The following is a 20,233-nucleotide window of genomic DNA, read 5'->3' as shown; positions in this document are numbered from 1 at the left end:
GCATTATGATGGTGAGGCTGTCCTGGCTTCAAACTCTGACTGTCTCAAGGCTGCTGGCTTGGTGTGCAGCAGGTAAGCACAGAATGAAGTGCAGACTACGGTCAGCCTGCTTGCAGGTTACTGCCCAGCACATAGCAGGTCTTCACTGTTCTGGCTCCTAACAGAGAAAGGAGTTTGGGTCAATTGTAAATAAATGAACATAAATAAATAAATAAAACCTTATTGTGGAATATGCTGAGGAGCACAGCAACAAATTGATACTGAGATTTTTTTCATTGCACAAAACTGAAATATTACTATGGGGTTCTAGTTTTCCACTACTTCCTAAACCAATTCTTCTATCAGAAGTGTTTATTCTAATGCTCAGTTGGCAGTCTTTTTTTAAATTTCATTCTCCTACTGTTACAGGAAATAATCATCTTTTTCTCCTCTCCAATCATTTTACATTTATATCTTCTCCTCTTCGCTCATTTGAAGCTACAGTAGTCACTTATTTGTATAAACTTAAGAAGTACTTATCTGATACATCAGCAGCAACTCAAAACAGAAATTTTCCAGTAATCATAAATTCAATTAACTATGATCACTCTGTTGCTGAAGTTTGGAATTGAAAGTCATCACTTTTTATTTGAAACACTGAAAATGCACATGTAAACATCATGCTTCGACTGTATGTGGTTGTGGCACAATTAGAACCAGACTGTTAGACCTTTCCTCAGAAGTCTGTACTGCACTGTATCACACTTTATGCTCTGGGACTACATACTTTGCAAGCTTTCATGGCAAGCATGGGTGCCCCGGTCTGGTCTTATAAAAAGGTGAATTTTAGCAGAAAATCTGTGGAAATACATATTTCTATGCACGTATGTAGACTTCAAGAAGTTACAGTTGTTAATACAATGATTAATAACAATGGAAAGGGATATACTCCAATTCTTTTGAAATGTGTCTGGTATTATTTTCCCATGTTTTTCACAGCTAGGAGAAGTAGCTAGGAGACAGCTGAATGACAACGTTTATATTTTTTTGACGACAAGAGATTTTGAGTTTTGTTTATTTCTCTATAGAAAGTATTGCTTCAAAGAAACTTGCTTATCAAGGATACTGGGTTTTTCACGTTGCTTTGGTAAGACCCTTACAATCACTGGAAAGGAGGTGAAATGTCATGTTGTCTTAAAGTAACTCCTTTATTGATAGTTTTTGCAGAACACCAACATAAATTTCTGTCACATGTGTAGCAGGAAGGCATTCAGTGGATCTTATTCGTATATTCTCTGAAAATATTTAACATTTTTTGGAAAGTAAGAAGTTTCAGAATTTAGCAGGTTTAACAGTGAAACGTATTCATGAGTTGGCAGCTTTTTAGCTATTTGTTGTTATTAGAAAAAGAGTTAGAAAGGAAAATCTTCAGACTTGCTTAATTTTTGTTTTGAAGAATTACAAGACTTGGTTACACTTGTAAACCATATTCAAACAAATGCTTCCCCCGCAGGTAACTCCAGTACCCAAACTTTCAGTACTTGTTTTAGCCACTTTTTTCAAATAGAGATTATAAACAGCTGAGTTCAAAAAGGTTTCAGCCATTCTGGAAAGCTGCTGTGTTTCATTACAAATAATACAGCTAATAGGCATCTCTGTTCTATTTCTATTGCGTCCTCGGGGGTTTCTGTACCTGGCCAACCATATCATCAATGCAAGCTCCCCAAGCTCTGCATCCTATCTCCTGCCAGTTTGTTTCTGCAGGCATATTCAACCACTTTGTTTGAACTAGGATTAACGTGTCACAAAATTAATCAAAAATACTCTGAATGTCATTGTGACTGCCTTTTCCTAGATTAATCATGTGCTTAAGGATTTATACAGGAGGTAAAGGCTGCCTATTACCTTGATTACTGCATGTAATTATTGACCTGAAGATTGTGATTGTTTGATTTCTCTATTGTAGAGTTGTACAGTCTTGCTATCCTTTATTAGCTTCTACATGCTATAAGGGTGTCAAGTAGTTCTTGAATGCATAGAGATTTTTATTCAAATAATCAGAAAGGAAATTCACTGAGATTAAATTGAAGGTATTAAGTTTGCATCAGCTAAATAGCAAAATATATTCCGAAAACCTAAGAAGGTATTCATACATAGTAATTGTCATAACAGTACTTACTGAGCGTTTAATATGCAGAAAAAAATACTGACCAGTAATTAACTACCACCTTAAAACCCAATATTTCATAAAGTATCACAGTATAAATGAATGAAAATTCCTATCAATTTACTTTTTTTGATGTAGATAATTAGTATCACAGCTTTCATGTCACTTGATTATTGTAGATTGTCTTATATTGACTAAAAAAAGACACAACTCTAATGCTTGCCTCTAAATATTGAGGAACTGATAAATTTTAGAGAAACAGTTGATCAACGTTTGCATTCACCTTTATGAGAAGAACTAAAAAACCCATTATTGGGATATAAAGACATTACTTACAGTATGTTGAGGTCTTATAACCTTTTGCTTCTAAACTGAATATTCCTGAATATTGGATAATGATCCTCTAATACTTAATCTACCAAATACAGTGCTTGCTACATTAACATCTGTTAATTGTACTTGTCTGTAGTTTGAGTCCTAAAACTACAAATTTCTACTTCTGAACATTGGTTTAATAATATCAATAGTCCCAGTGAGGATGATAGAATTACTGGCGAGAAAAACATGAGAACATCATGTCACATGTTTGGAAACTGCCTTTTTTTTTTAATTATTCAATGACCAAACATGTCTTTCCTGATAAAACTTAACTTCAGTGAAGTTACTGTAAGGCCATATATTTTACTCCTTTGGTATTTGTGGTCTCACGCTATTGTCCTGACTTTTCAAATAAACTGTTCCCCCATACTGTTCAGTGAAAAGCCATGCTAAACACATGGAAAATTAATTTACTTAATATTTTAATGTGAGTGTTGTCAAATAAAGTATGTCGTAACAGAGTAAAAATGATTTACTGCTCTATTTCAGTAACTCTAGATATCAATAGTATATATGTGTCTATGAAATGGAGAAAGTCTTTGTTGCAGCTGTTTCCGTTACTGTTCTTTTAAACCACATGATTTCCCTCTGACAGAACTGTTTTAAATTTTTTTAAGAATGTTCACCCCTTGCACTGGCTACAGATCCACAACCAGTGTGGTGCCCTGTTTCTACAGAGATTTATTTTCATGTATCAGTATTCTGTTTTTACAGGTGGGCAAAAAAGTATATTTGCTTGGCAAGATCATTTTTGACATACAGTAACAAAATCATCTGGTATAAAGAAAAGTGGAAATTCAGCACTTGGAAGTTAATTTAATTTGTAGAAATGTAATTGAGCGATCAAGGGAGATTTGTGAGATTTCAGGAGAAGGCTCAGGCAGGCTTTTTTTTTTCTTTGTCATTTTCAAGTAGTGGAAAACTGGTAATTGAGAGTGCAATCCTCTGTGCAAGAGTAGCATCCCATTATGTCTCTTATCACACTAGATCGTAGTTCATATAGAATATGAGCTGTGTTTTATGGAGAAACATTTCTAATTCCAGAGCAGGTCAAACTGTGATTGTGAGTTTAGTAGAGAGATTTTCAGTTAAAAAGGAATAGTTACTGTGCCATATAAATACACGATGAAGAAGCTAGGAGCTCAGTCTTGAGAACAAGTATATTACTCTTGGGAATTCTTGTCTATCATTTCTTGGTCACCCATCATATAAATTGGAGATTGGTCATGATAATCTTAGCAGAGTAATTCACAGTGCTTTCTCTTAGACAAATACTGAACTAACACACTTTAAGATGACTTGAGATTTCTTTATGATTTCCAATTTTAATTCTAAGTGTGGTTTAAAAATCTCCTTTAAAAAATTAATGTTGAAAAAATGTGCATTTTGACTTCCTCTGTTTGGGATTGTATAAAAAAAATGTCTCTAACAGAAAAGAGGAATTCTCTATTTGACTGGAATTTTGCAATTTCAGTTGCAGCTTCTTGACATAATCCAGGTTCCTGTTAACAACTGATTCTCTTTCAGCTTCATTTTCATAATACACCTGGAGTCTTGTGTTTATTTGAACTATAAGCTGGTATTCTACATGTCCAATGAATTTTGACAGAGCGGATGTTATTTATTTCCTCCACACGTTTTATCAGTGGATGGCATATTGCAGATATTTACCTACTCAGTATAAAAACAGAACAGTTTTGTCTTACTCTCATCTTAAAGGGACCCAAGTTTTGAAATGCTTGCTTGCTTATTTATTTATTTATTTATTTGCCAGTATCTGTATTTGTATACTATTTGAGCAGTGTGCATTTTTTTATTTTGAATCTGCTCTTTCAACTCGTGATTTCTTGTTGGAACCTTTTCTAAGATGCCTTTCTTTACAAGTGAAAATAGCCTCTCTATATCTGTGACATTTACTATTAGATAATTTATCACTAGATTTCTGTTCAGAAATACAGTGTTTCATGACAGATTAACCTTTGACTATTTTCATGAAATTGAGATTTTTAGTGGGAAAAGTTAAGAGTTTTGTATAGATTAATTTCAGTTGTGGTTTACTTTGCTTTTGCAATTTAATACTGAGCATTATGACCTTGATACAGCAATTTTATACGGAAAAGATTGGTATGGAGATTAAATGCCTCAGCATGTTGTTAATTTTTGAGTGAGCTTAATTTGTGATAGCTGTTAGCCTCAGAAAAGTATTTTCCATTTGTAGATGTTTCTATGCCTTAAAAAGGGTATAAATGTCAATGTTCAATTTCAGCAATGTTGCAAAATGATATTTACTGGATATTTCAAGTTAATTTTGCCATGGAAAGCTCTTGATGCAAAGAAATAATAATATGTTTAAGAAGTTGTCCTCAGTGTCCCTCAAGAACCTTTGGTTGCAAGGAATTGGAAAAGAGCCCAAGTTACATGACCATTATTTTAGTCTGTTGCCTATTTTACTTTCCAGCCTGCTTTCAGTATGATTGAGAGATGCATTTAAAAATAAAACAAAAAAATTGTGACCTATTTTCATGTAACAGAATATATATGTACTTTCTAAGGTCCTTACCAAAGATCTTTTTTTGTTTGTTTGTTTTTGCTTTCAAATTTTGCTTTACTCTTTGCTTTGTTTCATGTCTATTCAATTTTATTTATTCCATGTTTTCTTTTTGTTTTGTTTTTGTTTTTAGTTGTGTCTGGTAAGTTGAAATTTTATTGGCCATCTTCTAATCATCGTATCACTGTGACGGGAACATCTCCCCTTCCCATCCATCCCCTTCCATGTCCTTCAACCAATCAACTCCCATCTTTTACTTGTTATTGACAAGAAACATCGCACAGAATAAATTCTGCATGAAGTATGGGTAACTTAATGACAAAGAGAAAGGTAATGGGTTGCTAACTTTTCTGTTTTTACCTGATATAACAATTCAAATCGTAATGTCTTCTATCATCAATGCCTGCAATAGTTGAACTTATGTTCTACAAAAGAAAATTATTTTTTTATTTTAAAGGTCTCAAAGATAGAAGTTTTTTCCTTAAGTAGATTATTAATTCATCATCTTCTGTAGAACATTCATGATACGTCACTTGTTTGTGTGACCCAAGGTGTGAAAGCAAACTGAATTTAAAAGAAATTCTGTTGCAATTGCTTCCAGGGCAGTAAAAACAATGAAGAGAAATTAATAAAAGTTTCATTTAGTGCTGTTTTAATTTTTCAGAAATGGAGGTGAATAGGATTTTCATTATTCACAATAGGAATAGATGTAGAAGACAAATAGATGCAGATGTGCATCATATGCATAAATATTTTGAATACTATACATGTGAAATACATTTTTAAAGTAATACATAGAGGCATGTACTAATTTATATTTCATACATTCTGCTGTGGTTACCTGGGAAACTACATTTTCCATCTTTTTTGTTTGTTTGTTTTCAGTAGTCCTTGAACAGTAATCTTCGGGTACTGTAATCACAGGCTTTCAGCTATTTCTCCAGTGGTCACAGCTATTTGTGTCTGTATATAACTGTATTTTCTCTCAAGTTCAACCTAATCTTCAGCCTGATAAATTGTATGCAGTAGCACAGAACTGAGAAACTTTTGGTTCTGTTATGTTGTGGTTTTGTATCACAAACTAGTACAGAACCAGACAAACCTTAATTTAACTATATGCTAAATTTATTCTTGTTATTACAATTCCAACAGCATAATGAAGGTGCTTTACCCTCATCTCCATTTTTCCTTTCACACCTTACAACCCAGTGGTAAACCCCCAATGGCTTCACCTTCCTTTCTAAATTAAACATGCTATCATGACATAATCTTCCCATATCTCCTTCCAAGGCATTGATTGAATGTTTCAGAGCTAAATGTTTTGAAGTTTGCTAATTGTTTTAGGTCAATTGCACCTTAACATCATGTAGTTTCTTATCTAAGATAGTCCTGGGAAAAGCAGCATTTACATCTAGATGTAAGGGTATGTCACAATTTAAAATTCCCTCAAATCATGAGAGGGATAGGAAGAATATAGTCTACGCTGAACTTTTTAGGGAGCAGTGACATATGCAGAGGGGAGTAAATAAGTAGTTAAGTGCAAGTATTTCCCTCTTGAACACTGACAGCAGTTTTTTTAGAAAGGATTTTAGAATGAATTCAGTAACTGCAGAAGTTGTTGTAGTTACTTGATTTTTATTAAACACGTAGAGCGTCATCTTCAAAAGACATAATTTTGACCGTTTTTAAAGAAAAGCTTTTAAGTATAGAGGTGTTTTAAAGGAAAAGTAAAAACATTCAGCTTATTTAAGTCAAATTCAAAGCATCTCCATTATTCTCAACCCAAACAAGAGGGAGAGATTAATTAGTTTAGGCATTGGAACTGAGTAAACACTAAGTAAACAGATTTTCATTTAGTGCATATTATTCAAGGATTGAGAGTGGACAGCCTAAAACAAGCTGGATTTATTTTTCTGTGCTAGCCCCAACAATGTATCTAATGCTGTCAACTACACCAATTTTTTTTAATGTGACTGACATAATTTTTGACATTCTATTTACTACTGGATGAAGAGGTTGTTGAAGTCTCTATAAATCAGATAGTTCGAACAATGCTGGCAGTATTTATAATGTTAGGCTGAGCAGATGTTTCAAATTTGCCTTCATTTGCATATATATTTTGTTTGAACATGCCTGTGCCTATGTAAATGAGGAAGACATGCAGTTTTGCTGTTGCTTTAAATTCATTCCTCTTCAGTAATTGAATTGAAGATTTTAAAATCGTTATCATTTGTTCAATAGTAATTCAAGGGCTTTTGAGTTAAACTGAAAAAATTTTAAGACCCCCCCAGTGCATCAGAAGTCTCTTACATAAACAATGAAAGGCTTTTTTTCTCATAAATCAGTGATGACCTTTGTGCATGTAAACCTGAATTCATAATTATTAAACAGGGCTTATTACAGCCCTTGACAAAATGTGGCCTGTGGGCTGGCCAATTGCTGTTCAGAGATTTCTCAACTGTGACTTGTGGATTTTTCTCTCTCTTAGAAACCAAATTCTAACAGATTTGCTCATATTGGTGTCTGCTGCTGTGGAAGTTATCTCATTAAGTCAGTGGGACTTAATTTCTTGTACAGCTGGTCACTAATAAAAATCAAATGGTGCACAGTCAGAACTCAGCAACAGCAAAGGCAATCAGAGTGCTGATCAAGCTGTGACAGTTAGAGGCTGATGAGCCTTGGTCCCATCTCTCCTTGTTGAAGACATCTGAATACCATAGTGTGCACCATTCAAAGTCAGAAGTCAAATCATGGCTTTCACATAAGCTACCTTCAGTCTTTCGACTGTAGTGTAGTTGTTTAGTTGATTTTTTTTTAATGTTTTCCCCTTTCAGAGCCTCCACAGTTTGTTGTAAAGCCTCGTGACCAGGTAGCTGCATTGGGAAGAACAGTGACTTTCCAGTGTGAAGCAACTGGGAACCCTCAGCCAGCCATCTTTTGGCGGAGAGAAGGAAGTCAGGTAAAGCAGACTTTCTGTCCATTCTTTCTGACAGTTTCTTGAAGGGAAATTGTTACACAAGTGAAAAATGTTTAAATTCTTGTATTTAAGTTGTGGAAAATAGCTCCAGAGACTGGAGCTGTTTGGTATTTCTTTTCTAGTTCTGAAGCATATGTATGCTATGTGATGTCAACTTTTCTAGAAAGGATATCTAGGTTTCTCTTAGTCTCCAGTTTTCCCCGTAAATGTAAAAATAAATTCATGAAGCAAGTAGAAACATTCCATGAAATGGAAATACATATCAGGAAGAAATTTTAAGAGGCAGAAAGATTGCTAATGCCAAAGTTTGCCTTAATTCCCACATACACCTAAATTTTCAGAAAATATGGCTGTTTTTACGCTGCAGATATTAGTTTGCTGGATGCATATTTCTCTCTGGTAAATCAATACTTTGTTTTGCTCTATTTATCTTAATCACTGCTTGAACGGGACGATGACCTGGAACTAAGGAGATCTATTTTTCCATTGAGTCCATTTCGGGTCTCACCTGAAAAGATCATTTTTTCTCCCAGATTCCTTATTTGAATGTGAGGGAAGATGATTTTCAGCTTCTTTGTAAAGAATCTTGAAAGCCAGTGAGTGAAACAAAGTATAGTATAGCAAGAGAAGCACAGTTTTCTCTCGAGGTCGTCTTTATTTTTTTAAGAAAGGTGCAAAATATTCTTTTTTGAATAAGTCTGTTTAAACTTGTAAGTACAAGGCTAGTAACCAAATTCAGAGGTCAATCTCTAAATATATGTGTGTGATGGTACTAGTTACATTTTCGTATGGCCTAGATTTCTTTGCTAACAATTGTCTAGTACATAATTTTTTTGACTTTTCGCTGCTCTGAGTGGCAACTACTTTTGACGAATGGAGGAAACAGAGGAGGTCCGTAACTAGGATTTGCTAATGATAAAATAGAACATTTAGTGCCTCATTCTTTCAGATGATTTTTGGAAATTCAAAATAAAGTTAAGCGAGGGAGATGAAAAATGGCCTTGTTTGTCCAAAGGTAGAAATTTCAAAGTAATATTTGATTTAACAAACTGGTACTGTTTTGTTTGCAGTTTGACTTCAGAGCATTGTTGGTAAAATACCATGGACTTCTTCCCAAACTATCTATCTGACTAGACACTGGCTTAGGATTAAATTATGTATTACAAGGTTTGTTATGGAATATAAACACTATGATTACAGAAACCCAAGCAGCATCTCTTTAAAAAAAAAAAAAAAAACTGTTCCATTCTTGGGAAATAGGAAGCTGAAATCCAAATCAGTAATCAAATATTTGCATTTGAAATGCAATAAATGGAATGTCCTGGACAAAACTCTAAAAAAAGATGTTGAAGAAAATTTTTTAGGCTCTCCACAGTTGCTTGCACAATCACGGCACCTGTACGTACTAGATCTTTGCTAGTGCCTATTAAAAACTGTGTAAAGCCCAGCACTGACCACAGAGATTAGTAGAGCAATTGCAAATGACGTATGCGATCAGTGCAAATGTGTACCTATTTTATCACCAAAAAATCTTAAAAGAGCTATTCTGGTCTATGTCATTATGTCTATATAGACATGCTTAAGGTATGAAGAGCAAAATGTTTTATATATAGTATCATTGTTTATGTGTATTTAAGATTATTGATGTCTGCGTTTATTTAACTTTTCTTTTTTAACTCTCTTTCCTAAATGTCTTCTAGAACCTGCTTTTCTCATACCAGCCCCCTCAGTCATCCAGCCGATTTTCAGTTTCCCAGACAGGAGATCTCACCATCACCAATGTCCAGAGATCTGATGTTGGATACTACATCTGCCAGACTTTAAATGTTGCAGGAAGCATCATAACGAAAGCCTACTTGGAAGTTACTGATGGTAATGACACTTTTTCTTTTTTTTATCATTTCAAAGTTTATATTTTTATTTAAATATATCAGTGAGAGGATGTGACACTTGTATCTGCTTTACATAAACACATATGGCATGCATTTCTAATTTGAACCTAAAAATACTATTTGGGACATCTCTGTCATGAGTTTAAATTTTCGATATTGTGCGTTGCCATTTTCCTGTGTAACAGTATTTTTTTATTCAATAAGTACATTTCACATTATGGATTTTTGGCAGATTTGTTAATTTATCTTGCTGGTTTTTTTTTCCTTTCCCCAGCTAGATTTATCTTACTTTCAGATCATCTGTTGCCTAACTCTTTACTCCCTATCTGTTCACTTAGTATCTGCATTTGCGTAATTTTTTTCCTTGTTCTAGCAGTTCAGTCTGAACTGGGGTCAGTAGAATAACATACAAATGTGTGTTATCTTTCCTTTTAGAGGGAGTTGGAACAAAATTTTACATGAAAAAGCTGCAGGGAACATTATTGCAAGCATTAAATTCACCTGTAGAGCATAGATCAGTCAGCAAGGCGGCTACTTAGGGCAGGAAGTGAGTGGCATAGATATTGTGAAGTTTATGTGGGTCAATAATGAATAGCAGCGTATCCGTATCGTTTCTGGTGTTCGTTATTTTTATACATTTTTGACATTTGGCATTATATCATAGATGATTTTTACTAACTACTTCATAAATTAATTATTTAGCTTTAAATAATAATAATTAATAGCAAACCAAAGCATAAGTTTGAAGAAAAAATCTGTTGCTCAGAAAAGTATTTGGAAAATTATATGCAGACTTTATGTACGGCCTTTACTATTGGAATCTGCAAAGCTCTTTAGAAACTTGCCAAAGTTAAATATAAACTATATGTGAGTTTTGTTTGGCTGACTTTGGTGAGAAAGATACTAATGCCCTCACAGTGCTTTGGAGTGCATTACAACAGGTTGGGACAAGAAGTAAAAGATAAATTAAGCAATTGAAAATGTCAAGTGTCATTTGAACATGCAAATGAAATTACAAGCGTTGGGACTTAGCCAAAAAAAAAAAAAAAAAACAGCACTAACACCCTGTCTGAAAATACCCTTAGAACTATTTGATGTTCCCAAATTCAGTATTTCAGGTTTGTATTTCAGCAGCCAAATCAGCTTTTCAGTTACATCAACCCCCATAACTCTGCTATAAGCACAGTTATGTCGTTTAAGGTTATGGCTACTTTCAAATCATCAGCCTATGTGATGTGAAATGATACGGGTGAGAGGGGATCACGCAACAAGATAGGTTTTACTTCTTTTCTTGTTATCCATTGAATAATGGGGAAAAAACAAAACCATATAGCAATTCCTGTCTCTATGAATGCTTTATTTATACCTTTCTGTGCATAGTTACTTAATAACACATCAAGACCATTTCATTTCCACTGTATGAACGATGCAGTACAACTGTTGTGAGCACACTGTGGGTTTCTGCTTATGGTTTTGAGCTGGTATTGCAGATGAAGTTGTTATAGAACTGCAAATCTGAAACTACTGTGCTTATTTGCTGAAAAGTTTTCATATGGTACTTTGTTAGCTTTGTGTTTACTCGACTGGAAGACGTCTCCCAGTTAGGAAACAGCACAAAGATAAGTTGATGGTTCACAGTATTTATGAAAAAAAAATCCTATGTATTTGCCAGTTTATTCAATGTCTGCCTACCTCTTAAATCTCTATCACTGAATCTTGGAAGTATGAATTCTGTTATACAGGTGTGCTGCATGGTAAAAAAATGAACAAGGTAAAAACTGAGCATTGCAAAGAATTTGGGAGATCCTTTCTCATTTTGTTATAACTTTATAAAGGTACTGCAATTGCAGAATACCTGTGTAATGTGTAGTTCTTCTTTCCCTTCTGAAATTAGTGTATTGTGTATCATTATAAATTCTGTAGCTGTGCATCATTATGATGCACCATGCCCTGAATAATGCATGCCTCCAACTTTAATTACTTGTTTAATTATCTTTAGTTTGTTTCAAAGCTTCAAGCAACTGCTGTTGCTTAGATGATTAGAAAATTGCTTCCAGTCGCAGAAATCTATTTCCTGTTGTTTCTTCTGGCAGTGATTGCAGACCGGCCTCCTCCTGTGATTCGACAGGGTCCTGTGAATCAGACTGTAGCTGTAGATGGTACTTTAGTACTAAACTGTGTGGCCACGGGCACTTTAACACCCACTATCCTCTGGAAAAAGGATGGGATCCTGATCTCAACCCAGGACTCTCGCATCAAGCAGTTGGAGACAGGAGCATTACAGATCCGATATGCCAAGGTAGCTTGAACTGGCAGACTTCTTTTTGTGCTGAGTTTTGTTGTTTGTTTAATTTTATTTTATTTCTCCAGGTCATTTTTCATGTTAGAAATCCTACATTTAAAATTAATGAACTGTTAAATAATTGCATTAAAATATTTGATACTTTGTTTTCAGATGGTTCATTTTTTAAGCTTTACAGCACAGCTTGTATAGCCTGAGGCCTATTATTTCAAATGAAAAAATGCTTTTAAGTAATAATTAAGGGGATTATTTGTTACTTAAAACATGAAGGAAGAAGAAAAACTTGTATTTCAGTAAGACGAATCCGTATATTATTTGGGTTTCATCACTAATAGATTAAAATGATCTAATTATTTCAAATGTTTATAAGGAAAGCTTTTGTTTAGCATACTGCGGCTATAGAGTCCTATTCACAGCTTTTTCAAAATAATCTTTCTGATTTAAATATATTCCCTTGATAAATATAGTGTAGCCCTGACTTAAAATGGTTAATGCCTGTCACATACCTGGCTTAGGGAACTGTAACAAATTCCTGGTCTTCTTGGTTGTTATTGCTGATCATGCCTAGCAAAATGTAAAATGCTTTAAAATCCTGTTAAGATTTTGCCTACTGGACTGTTCTCTGTTCTCTTTTATATGGTTTGAAATGTATTAATTCTTAAAAGTAGGCCAAATACATGGTTTTTTTTTAATGTTTGATAGATTTGTTCTGTTTCCAATTACAGGTTACACTGTTTGAGGGCTGGGTTGGTCTCTTCTCATTGGGGACAGGTGACAGGACAAGGGGAGATGGCCCCAAGTTGCACCAGGGGAGGCTTAGATTGGATGTCAGGGAAGAACTTCATTAGAGAAAGAGTTGTTAAACACTGAAACAGGTTCTCTGGGGAGGTGGTTGAGCCACCATCCCTGAATGTGTTTAAAAGCCATCTGGATGTGGTGCTCAGAGATGTGACTTAATAATGGGTTGTTAGAGTTAGGGTAGTATGGTTTGGTTGTGGTTGGACTTGATGATCTTGAAGGTCTTTTCCAACCTGAGCAATTCTGTGAGACTTTAGACATCTCATTTTTCAGTGCTTCCTCTCTTCTGTTTGATGATGTTTGATGTTCCTCTCTCATGTTTGATGCTCGGCTCAACATGAGCCGGCAGTGTGCCCAGGTGGCCAAGAAGGCCAACAGCATCCTGGCCTGTATTAGAAATAGTGTAGCCAGCAGGAGCAGGGAGGTGATCATCCCCCTGTACTCAGCTCTGGTACGGCCGCACCTCGAGTACTGTGTTCAGTTTTGGGCCCCTCACTACAAGAAGGACATTGAGGCCCTGGAGCGTGTTCAGAGAAGGGCAACAAAACTGGTGAGGGGTCTGGAGCACAAGTCTTATGAGGAGCGGCTGAGGGAGCTGGGATTGTTTAGTCTGGAGAAGAGGAGGCTCAGAGGAGACCTTATTGCACTCTACCACTTCCTGAAGGGGGGTTGTGGTGAGGAGGGGGGTGGGCCTCTTCTCCCTGATGAATAATGACAGGACGAGAGGGAATGGCCACAAGTTGCGCCGGGGAAGATTTAGATTAGACCTGAGGAAACATTTTTTCTCTGAAAGAGTGGTCAGGCACTGGAATGGCCTGCCTAGGGAGGTGGTTGAGGCACCATCCCTAGCGCTGTTCAAGAAGCGTTTAGATGAGGTGCTAAAGGATTTAATTTAGTAGTTGGGTAGAGATAGTGATAGGAGGATGGTTGGACTAGATGATCTTATAGGTCCTTTCCAACCTTATGAACTTATGAACTTATGGACTTCTGCTGAGGCTGGGACCTTACAAGGGTAGCATTTCTTTAGAAAACAAGCAAAAACATACCAAAAAAAACCAAACCATATTTATTTTGAAATGTGGCTGTGTCACATATAGACAAATAAGCCATAATTCAGAACTGGATAAGAGTAACATACAGAGATCTTTTCTTTAGGTCTGTCTTAGGGTGAAATTTATACTCACGCAAAGAAACGGATAGGTATTAGGCCTTGTGAAAAACTTAAGCTTTGTTTTACAAACAACATTCTCTACAGTTCTGCAGTCCAGACAAGCCCCTAAGCATTATTTAGGTATAAGATTGCATGGGAATCTTGTCATGTAAGTTCTTTTTCAATTACTTAAGAACTCTACAGATGAAGGAGTAAGTGCTACAATATTTGGCCTTCAGCATGTTGATTTCGGAATGGGCAGTGTTAAATTAAAAATATGCAACATATCCACTTTTTCAGAGAATACTCAGAAACGTGGCCCTTTTCATTTTTTAGCACATGATACTCTTCTTTCTAATGTAAGAAGGTTGTCATTCAAAGTTTTCTGCAGACTAAAAGATTTATTCATATTCATAGAGAAATGTACAGAGCTATAATTACTTTTCTAGCCCACTGAGTGCCTGATTGTTTCAAATATTTATTCTTCTTTTTTCCTGCTCAGCTGGGTGACACTGGTCGGTACACCTGCGTTGCATCAACCCCAAGTGGCGAGGCTACATGGAGTGCTTACATAGAGGTCCAAGGTAAATCAATTAGGTTCTCTCTGCATGGAGAAAATGCATAAAAGAAAGTCAAAAATTGAAATGCAATAATTATCTGACTCTGCCATAAATTGCCAGTGCAGATGTGAATAGCATTTAGCTTACAGCTGCTTCCTGTCTATCCATACTCAGTATTTCTCTCTCTTTTGTTAGAATTTGGAGTCCCAGTGCAGCCACCAAGACCCACTGACCCAAACTTGATTCCTAGTGCTCCATCAAAACCAGAGGTTACAGATGTCAGCAGAAATACAGTAACGTTGTCATGGCAACCAAATTTGAATTCAGGTGCAACACCAACCTCTTACATAATTGAGGCCTTCAGGTATATGTGTCTCATGTGATCTTGCTGTACTCAAGTTCTATACAGTATACTGTTAAAGAAGGACACGCTAACTTGCTATTGTATGTGTTTTATCCTTAGCCATGCGTCTGGTAGCAGCTGGCAAACTGTAGCTGAAAATGTAAAAACAGAGAGTTTTGCAGTTAAAGGGCTGAAACCTAGTGCAATTTATCTATTCCTTGTGAGAGCAGCTAATGCATATGGACTAAGTGACCCAAGCCAAATATCTGATCCAGTGAAAACTCAAGGTAAGCTTTTGGTACTGAATGTTTTAGGTGTCCACAGTGGCCGCCACAGATTGGCCAATAAATACCAGATGCAGAAATTTTGCTTGCTTTCAAGTATCTGTGCTGACTGTGATATACATTAGGTAATGAAATATATTGTTTAACTTGTGTTTCCCTATGGCATAAATTCTAAAAGCTGCTTAGACAGCATAATGTGTTGCCTGTGGGAGTTATCTTACCATCTTATACAAAGATAGTTGCATCTTACAAAATAGCTCTTACTAGCAACAGAAGTGATCTCTGATTTTTGAAGTTATCACACAAATCCTTTAATTCTATGGAAATGTTATGATTGTGTCCAGTGAACCAAATGAAGCTTAGAGATAGAAACAGCATATGATTTAACTTGGCTTCTGCAACATTAGGAAAGAAAGAAATTTAAAATTTGAAGGAGTTGCCCACTGTGAGCCAGTACAGAAGAGCTTTCAGTAGTGTATTGAAAGCATTGCAGTGGTACTGCTGTTGGAAGCAAAACAATAGGAAAGAGAAACAATACTTACAGATAGCCAAGTGAAAGACAGAACTGGGGAGTAACTTGTGAAGGAGTCATCTGCTGACTGAGTCTGCTGAGACTGAATCTATGCAAAATTTTAAATACATTTATTTTCAGTGTAGGAAATGAATTATGCTTATGATAGTGTTCAGAAAATAATACTTTGCAACTTCAGACTGAGAGAGCTGGAGCTGTTTGGCCTGGAGAAGAGAAGGCCCTGGGAAGACCTGAGAGCAGCCTTTCAGTATCTGCAGAAGGGTCTATGAAAAGAAGGGGCCAGATTCTTTAGTGGGATTTGTTGTGACAGGACAAGGAGGGATAGTTTCAAACTAAAACAGAGGAGATTAAGATTGGAGATAAGTAAGAAGTTGTTTTATAGTAACGGTAGTGAAGCACTAGCACAGGTTGCCCAGAGAGGTATTGGATGCCCCATCCCTGGAGACATTCACTGTCAGGCTGGACAGGGCTCTGAGAAACATGGTCTAGCTGTAGGTGTCTCTGTTCATTACTTAGGAGGCACACTAGATGACTTTAAAGACTCCTTCCAAAACAAATTATTCTTTGATGGTTGTAGGAACTTTGTAGCCTATATTGTTCCAGTGCAAATTTTGAACCATTGGCTTAATAAGAGTGCCTGTGTTGTATGTTTATTTCTTTGTTTGCAGAAGTAAGCACATCTGTTTTTGGAAGGAAACTAAATCTTCAGTTTGTTCTGAGATTGGTCTGAAAGCAGATTTTTCTCCATGGACAGTGGGCAGTTCCATATTGCTATCCTTTGTTATTATGCATTTCTTCTCCTTGGTAACTATTTCAGTGGATGGATAAGCAGCATAATTATAGCTGCAGAGAAAGATAGGAATTACACAGGTTCCTAGGCCTGCCTCAAAGAGCAACATGTGCTACTGTGTGAGCAGGTGGGCTGCAGTGTTCTATACAAATCACTTTTTCATGGAGTGTAGCAAGTTCAAACATTTCACAGTTGACTTCTGTTCATAGGAATCTATTGCCTTGTCTTAAATTCATGTCCAGATCAGACATCCAACTTACCTCAGCCTTTAGGCCTGACCAACATTAAAAACATGCTCAAGTGTTCTTACGCACAGTCCCTGTATTGGAAACTTCAGAAACTAACCAAGAAAGGATAGAATAGATGATGCATGTAGTTCTATAACACAGAATTGCAAAAGGCTGAGACCATTAATCGTTTTAGTCATATTGTTGGTGACTCACCTTTTATAACTAGTAGCAAAAATGTCACTAATTGTTGAACTTTCTTGTAACATTCCAAGCAAGATGATATTTAGGCAGTTCTCCAAACAGAATTTTCTGTCTCTAATGCTTTCCAAGCATTGAAGAAATGGTGGGAAGGGAAATGCTCTGCTATAAATGAACTGTTAGGCAGAGCATAATAGATACAGCAGTAATATTTTGATGTTTCTTTGGTTTATTTAGTTTTTTGCATATAATCAGTATTCCTTGCTAAGAGGCTAGAATTGTCCTCTAGTGATTGCATGCTAATCTCAATTTGCTTTATTAACTTTAGAGAGATCTCATTGTTTTGCAGATATTTAAGACAACTATGTGATGAGACTGCAAAGTGGCATAAGTTTTATAAGCCAAAATGGGAACTGTGTTTTTGGAAAGTTGTTCTCACATGGATTTTTTTTTGTTTGTTTGTTTGTTAAATGCAGCCTAACAAAAATTTTAATATTATTTAAATAAGATTGAAAATTTAAACTGAGAATATAATGACCATGCAAAAAGGATGCTTTGCATCTTTTTCATTTACGTGTAACAAGTGCCTTTAAAATCAGCATCTACCAAACCTCAACTTTTAGGATACCTGCAATGACTTATTGCAGTGGTTTTAATAGATATATACACAGTTTCTAAGTACTTTCTTTAACCTGTCTTGCGAGTGGACAGGTATGGAATTTTCCAAGATCTTCAGAGAACAGAACCCTTTGAAGGTTTCCTAATCTTATCTAATTACTAGAGGAGATCAGAGTAAGGTTTATGTAATGCGTTGCTCTGTATCTGGAATTTTATTAGGAATAAAAAAAAAAAAATCAGTCTAACTACATTCAGTGAATTCCCTAGTCCATAATTTTAACTGTTGTCATCATGGTATTTTCTAAAATGAAGTGATCGGAGGAAAACATATGAAATCAAAATAGAAACTGTGTTCCTCTGTTGTCTGTAGTACATGTGTATTTTAGATGCTCTATTATTGACTGTCCTATAAATTTTATATATGTCTAGGACAGTCATTCCATTTCAGTTCAGTATTCTTTTCAAAAACACAGCATGCAGTAATGTGTTTCCATTATCCTGCTGCCTATTTTGAGAGGAATTTGTCCCTTCATGTGTATGGCCAGTTCTTTGAACTCTAAGATAGACCAAATGTCAGAAGAGTGAGACCACACTCAGCTGTTCACTGCCTTCTGTTTACAGAAGTCACCTGCTATCTGATGAAACTTCAGCTACTTGACTTGCTTTTAGTTTCTGCAGTTTTTGTTTCTTCTGTAATTTAAAATAGTAAGTTTGCCCATTAATTTATCTGAAGACAAAGCATATACAATGGCCCTTTCATATCATTTTCACAGCCTCTGTTGGAGTTTGGAGTGTACAATAGGAAATTTCTCCTGGCAGGAAAGAATAAAGAGATGCTGCTGTGGTCGTTTACCAAAGTTCTCTGTGAATGTGGTTCTTCCTTTTTATCCATCATTTCCCTCCTGTTTTTGTCAAAATGCAGTGTATTTTTTTGGCACCATTAACTCAGGAAAATACTTTCTGTAGATTTTTCTTTCATTAGTGAAGAGTACCTGGTATAAGCATTATTGATGAACATTACTATGTTTTATGATATATTTATTTGTATTTTTATATGCTTATTTTGATAATTACATATATTTGTGAGAATTGAATCTTAAATCATTACAGATGTTCCACCGACAAGTCAAGGTGTGGATCACAAGCAGGTGCAGAGGGAGCTAGGTGATGTGGTACTACATCTGCACAACCCTACTATCCTTTCTTCCTCATCAATTGAAGTTCATTGGACTGTAAGTATAAATCCACATCATGAAAGTGGTTATATGCGATGCTGAAGTACACTGTTAGACCACTGTGGAGTCACTCTTCATAAGCTGCGTTGTTTTTAAATAATTCCCCATGTTTTTCTTCGGAAAGAGTAATACTTGGGGTTTGTTTTTGTACTTCGTTGAACTCTGTCCCATTTTCACTATTTCTTGTCTCCGTAGAGAATGTTGCTTATAATGTGGTGAGAGTTCCCAAGCCCTCCTCTGGATACAGAAGAACCAATCTTCTTAGTTTAAATCATTTGAAGCTTTTGTACTACTTTCAGTAGGAAGTGTATTAGTCCCCTAATGAGATAATGTGGATAATTCCCCATCTGTCAGACACCACTGGAGGGAAATAATGCATAATTATCTTTGAAAGTGTTACTTCCATCCTACATATGTACTGAGAAACACACCCAAACCAAAATAACCTCATCTGAATATACTATTCTTCCCACAGTGCTATGAACACATGTGGAACAAGCAGAAGAGACATAAATAACAATTCAAAGATGTTCTGATGGTATTGTTCTGAGAGGAGGAAACAGGAAGCTGGTCTTGTGAAGAGTATAACAGGGAAATGGGAGAGTGAGGAAACAACGTTGTAGAAGTCCTGAAGCAAGGGAAAGGAAAACATATGTGAAAGAAATTCAAGTAGTTTTACAAAAGTTTGGAGCTTGCTGCATCTTGCCAGGGAGACATTTGGCGACTGAGTAGTAGAAATGAAGAGAAAGAGCAGGATGGAAAATAAAAAGTAACAAACAACAACAAAATAAAATACAATTAAAAGAAGACCAGATTTGAATAGAATGCAGAATGAAGAAGAAAATGGGGGAAAGTTACACTAGTGCAGGAATTTATCAGATGGGATTGAGCTCTGAAGTCTTTTCAGGTCTTCCATCTGATCAAATCTGTATATTGGCAGTCAGAGCACAGGATGCAGACCGTGCAATTCCATGGCAGAACATTTTGAGCAAGAACAAAGACACTTTGATTCTGTAAAAGAGCCCTAGCTCAGTGGAATCCTGGTCTATGACCAGGGCTCCTCAGTGCTACAAGATAGTAATATCTTCTGTGGTGCATCCACTTACCTTCAGTAAGGCCACCTGCACTGTGCAGTTTCCTCTTTTAACTAATAATGTTAAAACATCCTTGAGGCTCCTAGCACAATTTTGTTTGACCTTTACTTACAACCTTTCCTAGGCAGCCAGTTTTTTGTCAGTTTCTTGGGTGGCCT

At 35.9% G+C, this 20,233-nt stretch overlaps 1 protein-coding gene across 1 annotated transcript in view; it reads left to right on the top strand.

The window, feature by feature from the left end:
- The window catches only part of ROBO1 (roundabout guidance receptor 1), a 296,401-nt gene that overhangs the window by 225,999 nt on the left and 50,169 nt on the right, over positions 1-20,233 (top strand). Inside the window, exons 7-14 of the mRNA XM_065741854.1 lie at positions 5,206-5,214; positions 7,907-8,031; positions 9,750-9,921; positions 12,035-12,240; positions 14,694-14,775; positions 14,947-15,115; positions 15,215-15,381; positions 18,857-18,978. Coding sequence (XP_065597926.1) covers positions 5,206-5,214; positions 7,907-8,031; positions 9,750-9,921; positions 12,035-12,240; positions 14,694-14,775; positions 14,947-15,115; positions 15,215-15,381; positions 18,857-18,978 — 1,052 coding nt within the window. The remainder of the gene's footprint in view (positions 1-5,205; positions 5,215-7,906; positions 8,032-9,749; positions 9,922-12,034; positions 12,241-14,693; positions 14,776-14,946; positions 15,116-15,214; positions 15,382-18,856; positions 18,979-20,233) is intronic.

This window comes from Cyrtonyx montezumae, unplaced genomic scaffold (assembly GCF_038088225.1).
Source record: "Cyrtonyx montezumae isolate F1298 unplaced genomic scaffold, pur_monq_1.0 scaffold_3, whole genome shotgun sequence".
Lineage (NCBI taxonomy): Eukaryota > Metazoa > Chordata > Aves > Galliformes > Odontophoridae > Cyrtonyx > Cyrtonyx montezumae.
This window is presented reverse-complemented; position numbering and strand designations above follow the sequence as displayed.